General features: G+C 36.7%; 1 protein-coding gene across 2 annotated transcripts in view; it reads right to left on the bottom strand.

The window, feature by feature from the left end:
* Positions 1-14,305, bottom strand: part of VAPB (VAMP associated protein B and C) — a 63,050-nt gene that overhangs the window by 28,013 nt on the left and 20,732 nt on the right. For both annotated transcript variants that reach the window (XM_044663847.1, XM_044663846.1), the window contains exon 2: positions 2,024-2,176. In XM_044663847.1, the coding sequence (XP_044519782.1) occupies positions 2,024-2,176 (153 nt within the window). The remainder of the gene's footprint in view (positions 1-2,023; positions 2,177-14,305) is intronic.

Genomic DNA, 14,305 nt, shown 5'->3' with positions numbered 1-14,305 from the left:
TATATGTGCCATGTATTGTGGTAAGTACTGGGGAAACAAAAGATAGTCCCACCCTTAAGAAGCTTAGAATTTAAGAGATTCATCATCAAATTCATTCATCAAAATGGTATTCATAATCCTTTACTTATTTATTTTATTATTATTTTTTCATAATCTTTTCTTTTAAACTTAAAGCTCCTCTAAACTTCCCTTTTCTGTCAACAGCACTATCATCCTCCTGTCACCCAGGTTTACATCTTCAAAAATATCCTCACTTTCTCTTCTTCTCACCTTATCTACTTTCAATCAGTTGCCATATTTTATGATGTCCACCTCTATATTGTTATCTGTCCTGTCCCTGACACCTCCTATTTGTGGTTTCTCAAATTATTAGAATGTGAACTCCAATCTTGGTTTATCTTGGTATCTTGGTTTGGGGATTTTGTTGTTGTTTATTCTTAAGCATAAGTAAATGAATAACAAATGCTTTTCCATTCCTTTTCATTCTGCCTCTAACCTACCTTTCCTGCCTTATCTTAAATTACTTCCTATCATGTAGTCTTTGGTTCTAGCTGTTTAAATGTACCAGCCATTTTCTTAACCATGTAGTGTCTTGTCCATCTCTTTGCATTTATATAATCCTCTTCATGTTCATATTTCAATCCTCATTTTCTTTAGCTTCTTAGTGATGTCCTCTTAGATTCTCCTCAACATCTAATGTTCTCTCCTCATATTATTCTGTACTAACCTTATATATAAAAATTTGAGAACGGATAATGTTTTCTTTTTTTGTAGCCAACAAACACACTGCTTTGAATGTAGTACTTAAAAATTTGGTTTTCAGCATACCTAAGGATATGTAGGTTCTGTCAATTCAAGCATCAGAATATTCGTAATAATAACAACTAACATTTATATAGCTCTTTAAAGTTTGCAAACTGATTTAATAGGTTACTTCAAGATCCACCACAACTCTGGGAGATAAGTGCTATTATTATTCCCATTTTACAAATGAGGATATTGAAGTCAAGAGGAATTATAGAACTTGTCCATGGTCACAAAGCTATAAGTATCTGGTACAGGATTTGAATTCAGGTCTTTTAGACTATGGGTTCAACATTCTACTATCCAATCTAGCTGCTTACCATGTTCCATCACTCTCAATTCTTATGGCACATTAGTTTGAGAAGCAATGATGTAGATAATGACTATATTACATCACTCTTAAAAGCTTACAGAAGCAATCATCCTAAGAAGAACTGACACTATTCATTGCTGAAATATGTTAAAAATTCACTCACCTAGTTCTTCATATTTTTAAAATACCACCCACAATTTGGTCATAATACTCATAGTTCTTCACAAGCTCTACCTTGAGGAAAAACTAGCATTTTGTGCTAGGGAAAATAAATTCTTCAGAAACATTCCAAATGACCGGGTTTGAATACAGTCTAACTCCCAACAACCTCCTCTTCCTTAGCTTTCAAATACAATTATAAAATACATAAGAATTAATTTGAGAAATCATTTCACTTAGACAAGAAAATATTTTCATTTAATCTTCACCACAAAGCAAAATAATCAAGTTTATTTCGGTTCTTAATTATTGCCAAAGAGCATGTTACTTTTTGAGGGACTGCAAACTGAACCTATCCTGAAATGAACTCTTTGTTTACCATTTTCAGTTTGTTATAACCATCAAAGCATGAAAATTGTAACAATATAGAAGCTTTAAAAATGTAAAAGCTAAGATAGAGCCACCAAAGCTTCATGATTTTAGATTTAGAATGGAGTCTTTATAAATTCTCTAACTTGATACCCCAATTTTTTGGAAGCAGTTTTTTGAAGTAGTAATTATTTGCCGAGGGTTACAAATACAAGTCATTAGACCCCAGATTAAACGTTTTTTTTCCAACATACCATGGGGTCACTGAAATGAGGATGCTTTCCCTTTGGCCTCTTTTAAATCTAAACCTATGATTCTAAATCGTATCAGTGCTATTATTGAAATGCCTAGTTAACCATATGTGGCTTTGACACTTACCAGACACATTGATTGATGTTCCCGCATCAATAATTCCACTATTGGGTCTGACACAGTACCGGCGGGGTGCAGTAGTCTTCACTTTGAAACACACATTTCGGTCAGAAGGGTTGCCAAGCTTTAAGTTGGTGGTGACAACATCTGTGAAGGGACCTGTAAACAAATAAATGGAGAGAGAATGTGGAGGGCTAAGGCAAATTTCAAATCATATTCATTCATAGTTCAATTACAATTTTATGGTTTTTTTCTAGATAAAAGATAACATTATTACCTTTATCAGTAGAGACAGAATGCCAGGCCCTGCCCTCACCTTACCAACCTCCCCCAGACCTCATGCCATGCCCATCCCCTCTTATACCCTGCACCAACCCCCTCCTTTACCCCACACAGAGGAGAGAGAAAGCGCTCCCATTGGGTTGCTGGGTGGAGGGGTGGGTAAAGTGAGGAATGTCCTCAGGGAGTATAAAGAGGAGGAGGGGAGAAGTTTTGCCAGAATCCCTCTGCCTTTCTAGTAATGAACTCAAGGGAGGTTGGCCATGTGTCCACAGAGAGCATTCTGCGTGCCATTTTTGGCACCTGTGCCATAGGTTCACCATCACCAACCTATATGAACTTTTGCCAGGGGAAAGTGAAAATAAAAAGGGAGAATTAAGACTTTGATAAATTATTATTCTTTTCTATAAGAAGGCTTAGTTTAGACAACTTTCAACCACTCATTTCTAATTAGATGAGATTCCTTAGAAAAAGGACTATGCCTTATAACTCATAGAAAGTAGAAGGGCACAGTAAGTAGGTTCTCAATAATGTCTTTATTGATGTTGACTCTGAATATTATATTAATCTAATGAACTATCTAATCCACATCCTAGATTTCAAAGTTGGGAGGAACATAGGTAGTCGACTAGTTTAATTCATACCTGAAAAAATGGAGAACCCATAATACCATCAAATAAAGTCCATTCTACTTTTGGACAATTCTAATTATTTTTTCTTAAATCAATTTAAAATATGTCTCTCTGTAACTTCTATCCATCACTCTTTATTCTTTCCCCCCATAACTCTTCTTTCCAAGATAAATATTCCCAGTTCTTTCAACTGATCTTCATATGGCATGAATTCATGGTTCTTCATCAGACTGGATGACTTTTTCCTTCCTAAAACATGGTTCTCCAAACTGAATGCTATATTCTAGATGTGGTCTAACTAACACAGAATAATGTAAGACTACTATTTCTCATTCCTGAAAGCTATGGCATTCTTTATTTCCCTATTAGAATATAAGCTCCTTGAGGGCAAAGACTGCCCCCCCCCCCTTTCTTTTATCTCTTGTGCTTAGCAAAAGTTTCTGGAATATAGTAAATATTTGCTCACATGAGTTTGATTATTATTTCTCTGCTGAAGAATCCTAAATCAGAACACACACACACACACACACACACACACACACACACACACACACACACACACACAGATACACACACACACATTCAGATCTAAACTCTCTCCTGAGCTCAAGTTGTACATTTTCAACTATTGGACATTTCCATTTGGGCTTCTCTAAGGCACCTCAAACAAAATTCAATGGACCCCCTTCTCTCTTAACTTCCCTACTTCTATTGAAGACATCATCACCCTTCCAGTTATGTAGGCTCACAACTCAGTGTCATTATTGATTTCTCATTTAAATCACCCCAAAATGACAATCTTTTGCCAAATCTTGTCACTTCTACCTCCATTACATTTTTGGACTCCTTTCCTCTTTGGTGCAAGCATATGGTCACTACTCTAGTTCAGGCCATCATCATCTCTTAATTATTTCTTCTGTCTTAGATCTTTCCTCACTCAAATTCATCTTCCTCTACAGAGGGTCGAATAGATTTTCTAAAAGTACAAATCTAATCATGTCACTCCACAACTGCAATGGCACTATATTACTTCAAGGATCAAATATGAATGTCTTCTATTTGGCATTTAAAATTTTTCATAATATGGCTCCAATGTATCTTTTTTCTATGGTCTGGTTGATTACTTTTCTTCTTTTTTAAGTAAGAAAAATTACTTTTCTTTATACACAATGTCATCTTCTATCTTTTCCCTGGCTGTCCCCCATGCCTAAAATGCAGTCCCCTCTACATTTCCATTTCTCAGAATCTTTAGTTTCTTTCAAGGGTTAGCTCAATGCCACTTTCTTCATAAATCCTTTCTTGAGCCCATTGTACTGTCTTGTGTCACTTTAGTCTATACCTATATAAATAAGCACATATTTTATCCCCTGGCTAGGTTATAAGCTCCTTAAAGAAAATGGCTGTTTCACTTTTGCTTCAGTACTTGGACCTGCTGTCTGACAGCATAAGAAGGTATCAGTCACCTGAGCTGAGCTTGAAGGAAGACAAGGATTCTGAGAGATGGAAGGACAGAGTACATTACAAGAAAAGGAAAATAATTTGTTTAAACATAAGAGTCACAACACAGAGGTCATTAAGAGTTAATAGGCATGGGGCAATTAAGTGGCCAGGAGATAGAGAGCCAGGCCTGGAGCTGGGAGGATCTGGGTTCAAATCTGTCCTCAGACAACTTCCTAACTGTGTGACCCTGGGCAAGTCACTTAACTCCAACTGTCTAGCCTTTGCCACTCTTCTGACTAAAGAGCTGATACTAAGACAGAAGGTAAGGGTTTAAAAAAAGAGTCAGTAGACTGACTGATTTGATTGGCCTCCAGAGTTCATAAAAAAATGAAATAAAGCTGTAAACATGGTTTCCTCCCTTGTTCCCTGCAACAAACAAGATCATAGTTCTAAAAGGTACCTTAAAGATCATCTTGTTCAACCCCCTAAATTTAGAGATGACAAAAACCAAGGCAGTTAAGTAATTTACCCAAGGTTAATGGGATTTTTGATCCCATGATTAAACTGGTAAGCTTAAATCCTTACATTTACAGACAAGAAAATGATGCTCAAAGACATCAAATAAATTGCCTTTGCTTGTAAAAGATAAAAGGAAAAGGCATCTATGATACAAGGAGAAAGTTGGCACAAACTGGGTCACATAATCACCCCAATACCACACTGCCTTTATCCTACAAAAAGAAAATCAGGCTCTATGTGGATAGGAGAATTAGAAACTATAACTTAATCTTGAAATAATGTTACTGAACAAAGAAAAAATCCAATATAAAGTTTTAAGGTCAAACCAAGTTCTTCCGCAGTTCTTTTAAAATCACTGTTAAGACAGACATACAGGCTCTTGACAAAAATGTAAAACATTGAGCTTTCAACACCTTTGCTCCTTAACTCTTGTCCTTTAATGTGCACTTTCATGTGGAGAAAGGTCAAACAGAAGAGCTAGAATTTGAACTGAGGTCTTCTGCCTCCTTGTCTCCAAATCTAAATGTTCTTTGTACTCTTATAAGCTACAAAGCTGAGCAATGAGCCAGTATCTCTCTGACTCTCTAAATACAGTGCTGCTGTATCTCCTACACTTTGCCATTTCTGGACTATCAAAAGTATTCAGGGAATACAAATATAAATTAATATGAACTTAAATGAAACATAAATAGTTAATTTTTGGAGGGTGGGAAGGAGAGGTGTATGTGTGGGGAATGAATTCTAAAACCAAATACAAGCTATCTTTGGATTATTAATGTCATAGCTCCTACTCAAAAATTAACCATATTTATAACTCCCACCACCAATGGCTTGATCCCAAGGTTAACAAGAAGACAGAAATGATATTTACAAAACATATAATGCTTAGAGCAAGATTCCTTTGGAACAAGCAGAAGCCAAGAACAATCCAAGTGCCTCAAGTTGTTGTGCAGTTGTTATAGTATATGAGAGGTATGGTAAAGTTTTTTCTATAAGATATATCCAGGTGAAGGGACCAGGAAAATCTCTACTTTAGTGGGAAGACAGCTGACCAACGAATCAAAAGTTTGCTTAGATTCAAGTCTGAAAAATATTGGCTGTGTGGCTCCCATAAAGATTATTGCTATAGGGAATTTATGCTCAGTGAATTCCTTATATAGGTGACAAAACACATGGTCCATAGGCTTACACTTCTGAGTATAGCCAGAACCAGATTAAAATATACCTGGGAAATTATTAAGAAAATAAGTATATCAATCGACAAACATTTATGAAATGCCTCCTTGGCAAGGCAATTTGATCTAGATGCTAGGTATATGAACACCACCATCCTGGTCCTCAAGAAGTTTATTCTATACTGTTAGTCTACAAATGGCCCTCTATGCCCAGATTAATTAACTTCCTCAGAGGTGTCTTTGAGAATGAGAGTCTGGTATTGCCTAGGTAGATTTTCATCTATATTTCCTTTATTATTGTATCAGTTTATGAGTTCCAGGCTGAAATCTCATTTCCAACGTTTATTGGTTTTCTACCTTAAACTTCTGTCAGGTTTAAATTTCCTTATTTGTAAAATGTAGTGGATTGCACTAAATAAGGTCTAAACTCCCTTTTAGCTCTGGATCCTATGGAGCTACCCCTACCTTCCTTCCCCAACCTCAACACACCTTTATTTTTATTCAAGGAAAAAGTCCACACAACCTCTCAGACATGGGTAGGAATAGGCTTAAATGAGGATGAAAAGAAGTAGAAATCTAGCAGAGATGAGAAAAATATATTACAAAGTTCTCATGCCCAATGGTAAAATAAAACAAAATATGACTCAGATTTTCTGGGGTGAAAGGCAGTCAGACCGAAGGATTTCCTAGGAGTGGCAACCTTGGGAAGGGGTGGGTTCTGAAACTTATTTTCTTGTAAATATACCAAGAAAAAGTTGCCTAGTAAAAAGACTTTCTAATTCGATTAATGGAACTATCTTTTCAAAAAGAGTGAGTTTTAAAATAGGGCCCATTTGTAAAATGGGATGTTTAGTTGACTCTCCCAGTAATCGGTGTATTCCCCATATTTCCTCTGTATATATTCTATACCATATTGATTTGGACTGTTTACGTGTTGTTTCCCCAGTAGAATATAGGCTTCCTTAAGTTTTAGGGATCCTAGTACCCAGTAAATAGCACATACAGTACATAGGATTACAGATTCAGAATTGGGAAAAAATTTGCAAACTATTGAGCTCACATCACCCTTTAAAGATGAAGAAAATGGGACTAAGAGATGTTAAGTGACTTGCCTAGGGTCCCAGAAAGGGTCTAGTGTCCAAATCTGGATTTGAACTCAGGATTTTTAATGCCTTATCCAATATATAAAGCTGTTCCTATTTAATAAGTGCTGATTGGGTTAAATTGAAATTATACTCCTTATGGCATCTACTTCATGGGATCTGTAAATTCAAATGTCTTATTAAGTCACCTCATTCTCTTTTAAGACAAAGAGCTTCAGCTATGAATGTTAAGAATCTGGGGCAGCTAGGTGGTAGAGTGGATAGAGAGCCAGGCCTGGGGTTGGGAGGACCTGGGTTCAAATCAGCATTTAGATTCTTCCTATCTGTGTGACCCTGTGCAAATCACTTTACTGTTTGCCGCTGTTACTAAGATAGAAAGTAAGGGTTTAAAAAAAAAGTGAAGAATTTATAAGTCCATCAATCATCAAAACCACAATATGCTTTCTCTATAATGGTTGAAAGTACAATGATTTAAAAAAAATAGTTGCCACAACCTATACCACTAATAAAAGAGAATAGTTATTAGTCTTTACCTTAGTCTTATTAGTTTGTTGTTTTATCTCCAGCAAAAGAAAAAAGTAGATCCCATTTAAATTCCTAGTTCCATTATATTAATTTCTTTTTTCTAGAAACACCCATGGAAATTGAGATTTTTAAAGTATTTATGCCTCATATCTGCCTCTTGGCTTCTTTCAAGTCTCATCTGAAGTCCCACCTTCTATAAGAAGCTGTTTCCAGTTCTCCTCATCTTAGTGTCTTCTCTCTGAGACTATCTCTAATTTGTGCTATATATCTATATATAAATCTTGCTATATAATAGTTTTTTTTAAAAACACCTTCTGTGTTGATAATAACTCGGAGACAGAAGGACAAGGGCTAGACAAATGGGGTTAAGTCACTTGCCCAGGGTCACACAGCTAGGAAGTGTCTGAGGCCATATTTGAACCCAGGTCCTCCCAACTTCTGGCCTGACTCTCTATCCACTGAGCCACCTACCTTGTCCCTATACATTGCTGTTTGCATGTAACACCCTCCACCCCCACCCCATTAGTGAGCTCCTTGAGAATAGGGGCCGTTTTTTGCCTTTCTTTGTATCCTCAGTGCTTGGTAAAGTGTCTATCATAGCAGGTGATTAATAAATGCTACCTGCCTGAATGACTATATTCCACTGGAAGGTAAATTCCTTGAGGGCAGGGGATTTTTTGTCTTTTAAGAGGTGGCACAATGACTGGAGTTCTAAACTGGGGAGAACTAAGTTCAAATCCAGGCTCAAACATTTACTAGTTGGGTGATTCATGGCAAGTTATTTAACCCAACAGCCTCAGTTTCTTTACACATAAAAGGAGGATGTTAATAGCACCTACCTTCCAGGGGTAAATAAATAACATCCTAGTTGTAGAGTGCTTTGCAAACTTTGCAAAGTGCTCTATAAATGCTAGCTGTCTTCCACCTGACTATTGATGACGGAAGGAAACAAGTTTTTAAGCGCTTGCTATGTGTCAGGAACTATGATAAGCACTTTACAAATATTACCTCGTTTGAGCTTACAACAGCCTTGTGAAGTAGGCTCTATTATTATCCCCATTTTGCACATAAGGTTCTATAACTTTCAGTCTTGAGAGTTACACAGGGTCAACCAAAGTGTGTGTGTCAGAGGGAGCACTTGAAGAGGTCCTGCTCACACAACTGGTTTCTCTATCCACTATTTAATGCTACATCACAGGTCTGGACCACAATTTATCCATAGTACTTAGGACATTTTTGGATGTATGAATGGTGTGAGTGGGGATCTGGATCTCTGATCCCCCACTATGGAAACTTCCCTCCCAGAAAGTAAGGCTAACTTCAAGGCTAAAAGAATTGCCTCTGGGGACACTGAGAAGTTAAACTACTATCCCAGAGGCATACAGCTAGTAGTATATGTAAAGTGCAATACTTGAACCCAAATCTTTGTGACTTTAAAATGTGCCCTTGCTTTCCTTATTGAAAACTATAAGGTACAGAGTGAAAGTATTATCCTATTTGATAGATGAGGAAACTGAGACTCAGAGATTAAATGACCTGACTGGTATTAGCCAGTTAGGACTTGAACTTGGGTTCTCAAACTAAAATCAAGTATCTCTTTTCTAAACCATGACTATTCAAGTTAAATGAACTTGATATTATTGCACAGAAAAATTAAGTTTCCCTCCAGGATGAACAGTGATTTATAAATGATAGGAAATTAGGTCAAAATTTCATGTCAATTATATTTTATAAGTAGGACCAAACAAACATGCCAAATCCAATGACCTTTTCTCAGTTTCTTCCTGGTATGCTCTAGGTTTTCTTAACACTTCTCTTACTAGTTATCCTCAACCCATCTGATGACTTGTTGTCAGACTCCTTTACTAGGATTTCCACCCAAGGCACACTCACTAATGATTTGTGTCTTCCAAGTCTCTGCCCTGGACCCTCTTCTCCATCTATGCTATTTTATTTAGCCATCTCTTCCATTCTCATGGAGTTATTAGCAGCCTACGAGTTTGGTGTTGGAAATAATATGCTCAAGTCTTTCAACAATTAAAAAATGAAGTTTACTTATAGCCTTAATATAGAAGGATATTCAACAAGTATATAATACTTCTTCCATGACTTCCTGACTGCTGAGTGTTTAACATGGGATCTCAAATTCAATCCATTCAGAAAAGAATTCACTGTCTAAATAAAATGATAAACTCAAAAGCTTGAACTTTTGTTTCCTCAGTCATTTCAACTTTTACCCACTACATTACTTGTATCTTACACCACTTATCCAATCCATCATTTTTATCTTCATAAAATTTTCCAACATTTCTCTTCTCTCATTCATACAGCAAATTCTCGATACCTCTAGCCTGGATTATTATAATATCCTTCTGGTTAATCTCCCTGCTTCAGTCTCTTATTGCTCCAACTTCTCTTTCAACTATCAAAGGGAGGGGTGGAAAAGGCAGAAGAATATCTCCCATAAATTAGTTTAAAAGAAAATACTTTCTTTTGGAGGCAAGACCTGTGGTTTTACTAGGTAGCTCCAGGTAATAAACTCCCTCTACCAAAGCAGATCTGTACCTTTTCTGCAACTAGCCTAAGGATATTGAAAGGTTAACATGTAAGACACAAACAACTGATCAGCCCATGGTCACTCCGGTGGTATAGTCCAGGATTTGAACCTGGATTCCCTGACTCCAAAGCTAGCACTTTGCTATACAAGTGGTCTTTATGTGAGAGAATATCTGTCATTTTACCTCCTCTCTCCCTTTAGTCATGAATTAGGATACATAAACTCAATTTTAAAAATGGTCATTGATTATTCAAAATTGCCACATGCATTTCACAGAACTGTCATTTCCATGAACATTTTAGTAAAAGAAATTTTTTTACATAGCAACAACTTATATTTATAAACTATCTTAAAGTCTGCTTTCTTTACAAGCCACCCCATAGGCAGGTTGTACAAATATTAACCTAACTTCTAGAGAGAATACAAGGAAACAGACCGATAGGATAAATAACACTCCAAAGTTTAAGCTAGTTAAATTTCTTAGGTAGGATCAGAACTCTGGTCTCCTGACTTAAGATTTAGCATTCTTTTGACTACCTCATATTACTTTTGGCTGTCAAAATAAATATGTATTTTGGCCTGGACTTATAATTTCATATGAGGAACCCCTGTGAGAAAACTCCTGCCAATACAAATGGGCACCTACTCTGCAACCTAATAGTCTTACATAGCATGGCATAGTGAATACAGCTGGCCCTCAGTCAGTAAGCCCCAGCCAAGTCAAATCCAACTTCTGATACAAACTGGCTACAATAAAATAACTCTCTAAAATAGAATTGCTGTTGGTAGAATATAAACAATTTGAGAATAGAGACAATTTAATCCCCCCCCCCTCAGTATTGTGAGGCACAGTACCTGGCAAGTAGCAAGCACTTAATAAATAAATGTTCTACTTGACCTCAAAGGCTATGGCCAATAGATAGACATCATAGAGAGGGAGATTTCAGCTCACGATGAAGATCAAAGGGCAATGAAGAGGTGCATGGTTAGTATGAAAAGGCTGTAATGCAAAAAGATTTATGCATATAGAAAACTGTGTCTTGCTTGTTTCTCTTTCTCTGGAGAGGGTTACAAGATCAAGGAATCATGTGGGAGAAGCAGTGTAAAGTATACCACCCTCCCCCCAAAAATTGAATGACTGAAAATGAAGATGCACTGGTCATATAGTGAATAAAGGAGGACAGATGTGCTCCTATAACACTAAGAGATCCTGAGGAAAGCACATTAGGGAGACCCCCTCCGGCAAACTTATAGGAAAGCATGATCAAGTCACACAAGATAGCTAGGAATGTAACAGCTGGGTACTAAGTCATACAAAGAAATAACAGAGTGGAGGAGGAGCACAAGCACTGGAATACAGAAGCAGTAAAATAAGGAAAGCCTTCCTAAGAACACAGTCTGACAATGAATTGGAAAAGTAAGAGGGGAGAAGGAAAGATATAGGAAGTTAAAAGTTCGAGGATAAGCTGATGATTTTGAGGGGAGGGAGTCTTCAGATATAGTTGGACTAGATTCAATTTAACCCATACTTACTGAATTGACTGTGGCCTTAGAGATTTCATTTCACTCAGATTCTATACATCTACATGCCAAAACACAAATCATCAAATATTTATTTTCATTTTAACAAAGGAAGAATTTTAAATTATTTTTAAAAGAATAAAGGGATGATTAGAGAAATATAATCACATTTCTTAAGAAGGCAAAATTATGGTAAAGTTAAATTGGCCGACTTTTACATACATGACATCACCTGAAATGTGGAACATGACAAAGAAATAAGAATGAGAGAAGCTAAGCACAAACCACAACTTTTAACTTTATTAATTTAATTATATTATGTTCTTTTAGGACCCTTATGAGGCACCTATAAGTGAAACAGCCATGGTAATGGATTCCTCCCTCATTAGATGGCTTCAAGCAAAGTCTGGATAACTATTTATTCTGTATGTTACAGGAGAAATTCTTTTCCAGGTATGAGTTGAAATGGATGTCGACCTACATCCTTTCTGACTTTGAAGTTCTATGTATATGAATTTAGATAATTCTATCATTTCAATTATTCCTCATAATAATCCTGTGTGGAAGGTAGAATAATTATCCCTTTTTAACAGATGAGTAAACGGAAGCCCAGAGACATATGATCAAATGAAATATTTGTAAAGCACTTAACACAGTGCCTGGTACACATAGCAGCATTTAATTAAATGCCTGTCTTTTCCCTTCCCCCAACAATATACTCTAGGTCACTGGGCAAGGAAGTAAATGAACTAGACCTTGAAAACAAAGAGTGTTTAACTTTCAAAGTCCAGGGTTCTTTCTTGAAAGTTTGCAGGGATTTGGGGAAAGGCAAGTGGTGGATAGAGGTTGAAAAAGAACATCTCCTTTAAATTAGTTTAAAAGAAAATATTTTCTTTTGGAAGCAAGGCCTGTGGTTTCATGGGTGTAGTAGTTCCAGGGGAGAAACTCCCTCTACCAAAGTAGATCTATACCTTTCCTGCAACTAGTCTTATCATTTTACCTAAAGACGAGGAAAGGTTAACAAAAGAAGCATGTGTTAGATACTGGACTTAACACAGGCAAGAGGTGAGTTTTCTATCTACTTCCCTATCAAAAAAGGAAGATTATATGAATCTTGTCTAAAATATAGACCATAACTCAGTCATTTAGGAAGCAGCTTCTTCACAATGACCCTGAGATGTGAGGTAGGTGGTACTACTTGGATCATTCCTCTCATCTTCCCTTGGACACTGCCAACCACTCTGGAACATGTCCTTAGTCTCCTCACATTGGGATTATTTCTGCTGGTGGGTCTGTTTGCCTCAAATTTCTCACCCTTCCAATACATTTGGTTACTAAAGTGATTTTCCTAAAATCCAGATCTTACCATAACTAGCCCACACCAATAAAATATAGTAGCTCCCTATCATTTCCAGGAAAAAGTAGAAAACTCTCTATCTGGCTTTCAAAACTTTCATAACCTAATCCCTTCACAGTTTCCTTCCTTCCTTCCTTCTTTCTTTCCCTTTCTTTCTGTCCTAGGGCATGGGCTAGAGCTAGACAAACAGGGTTAAATGACTTGCCCAGGGATACCTTGCAAGGAAATGTCTTAAGCCAAATTTACACTTAGATTCTCCCCTCTATCTAGCTGCTCCTCCCAAGTTTTCTTAGTATACCTTACTCCCCAACCACATACTGTTCTATCCAGTAACATTGGCTTCCTGGATGTTTCACAACTGAGTCACTCCATCTCTCCGCTTTGGCATTTTCTCTAGCTAATCCTCATGCCCTGAATTCTCTCCTGCATCTCCAGCTCCTGGTTTCCCTAACTTCCTTCAATTTCCAACTAAAATCCATCTTTTACCAGAAGCCTTTCCCAACTCCTTTTAATTCTTCTGCCTTCTCTCAGATAATTATTTCTTATTTATCTTGAATATAGCTGGCTTGTATATATTTCTTTGTTGTCTCTCTCTCAGTATATGGTGAACTCCTTGAGGACAGGGACTATCTTTTGCTGTTTTGTTTGTTTGAAATCCTCAGTGTTTCGTGGAGTGCCTGGCATATAATAGAACTTAAATGTTTACTGACTGATTCCCATTTTACAAATAAGGGAATAGAGGCTCAGAAATATCTAGTAGGTGTCAATGCTAGGATCCTTCTGACCCAAATCCAACATTCTTTCTCTAACAGTATGCAAAGATGAGAGAATCAAATTCTTAAAGTTTTTAAACCTGCAGATTGAGTGTTAAAACAATGGATGTGCAAAAATTTGAAAAAAGTCTTGCTCTAATAAACTCAAAATGATTAAGTTCTAGGTGTTGAAATATCAAGACTAGGTAGATAAATTTACAGAGCAGGGAAGATAATAATGCTTTAGGGGAGATGACTAAATTTCATTAAATCTTTAAATGAGCTGTTTAAATTAAAATTTTTAAATCCTCTTTTTCAAAATATTCTCAAGTTGGTGTCTGAAACTTAAATGAGGAGGCCAGTGTTTAAAAGGTTTCCCCTCTGCCAAATGCAAAACATATAATTCTCCAAAGCAGGAAGACTCACTC

The sequence above is a fragment of the Gracilinanus agilis genome, chromosome 2 (genome assembly GCF_016433145.1).
Source record: "Gracilinanus agilis isolate LMUSP501 chromosome 2, AgileGrace, whole genome shotgun sequence".
Classification (NCBI taxonomy): domain Eukaryota; kingdom Metazoa; phylum Chordata; class Mammalia; order Didelphimorphia; family Didelphidae; genus Gracilinanus; species Gracilinanus agilis.
The sequence above is the reverse complement of the archived record's forward strand: the minus strand, read 5'-3'. Positions and strand labels throughout refer to the sequence as shown.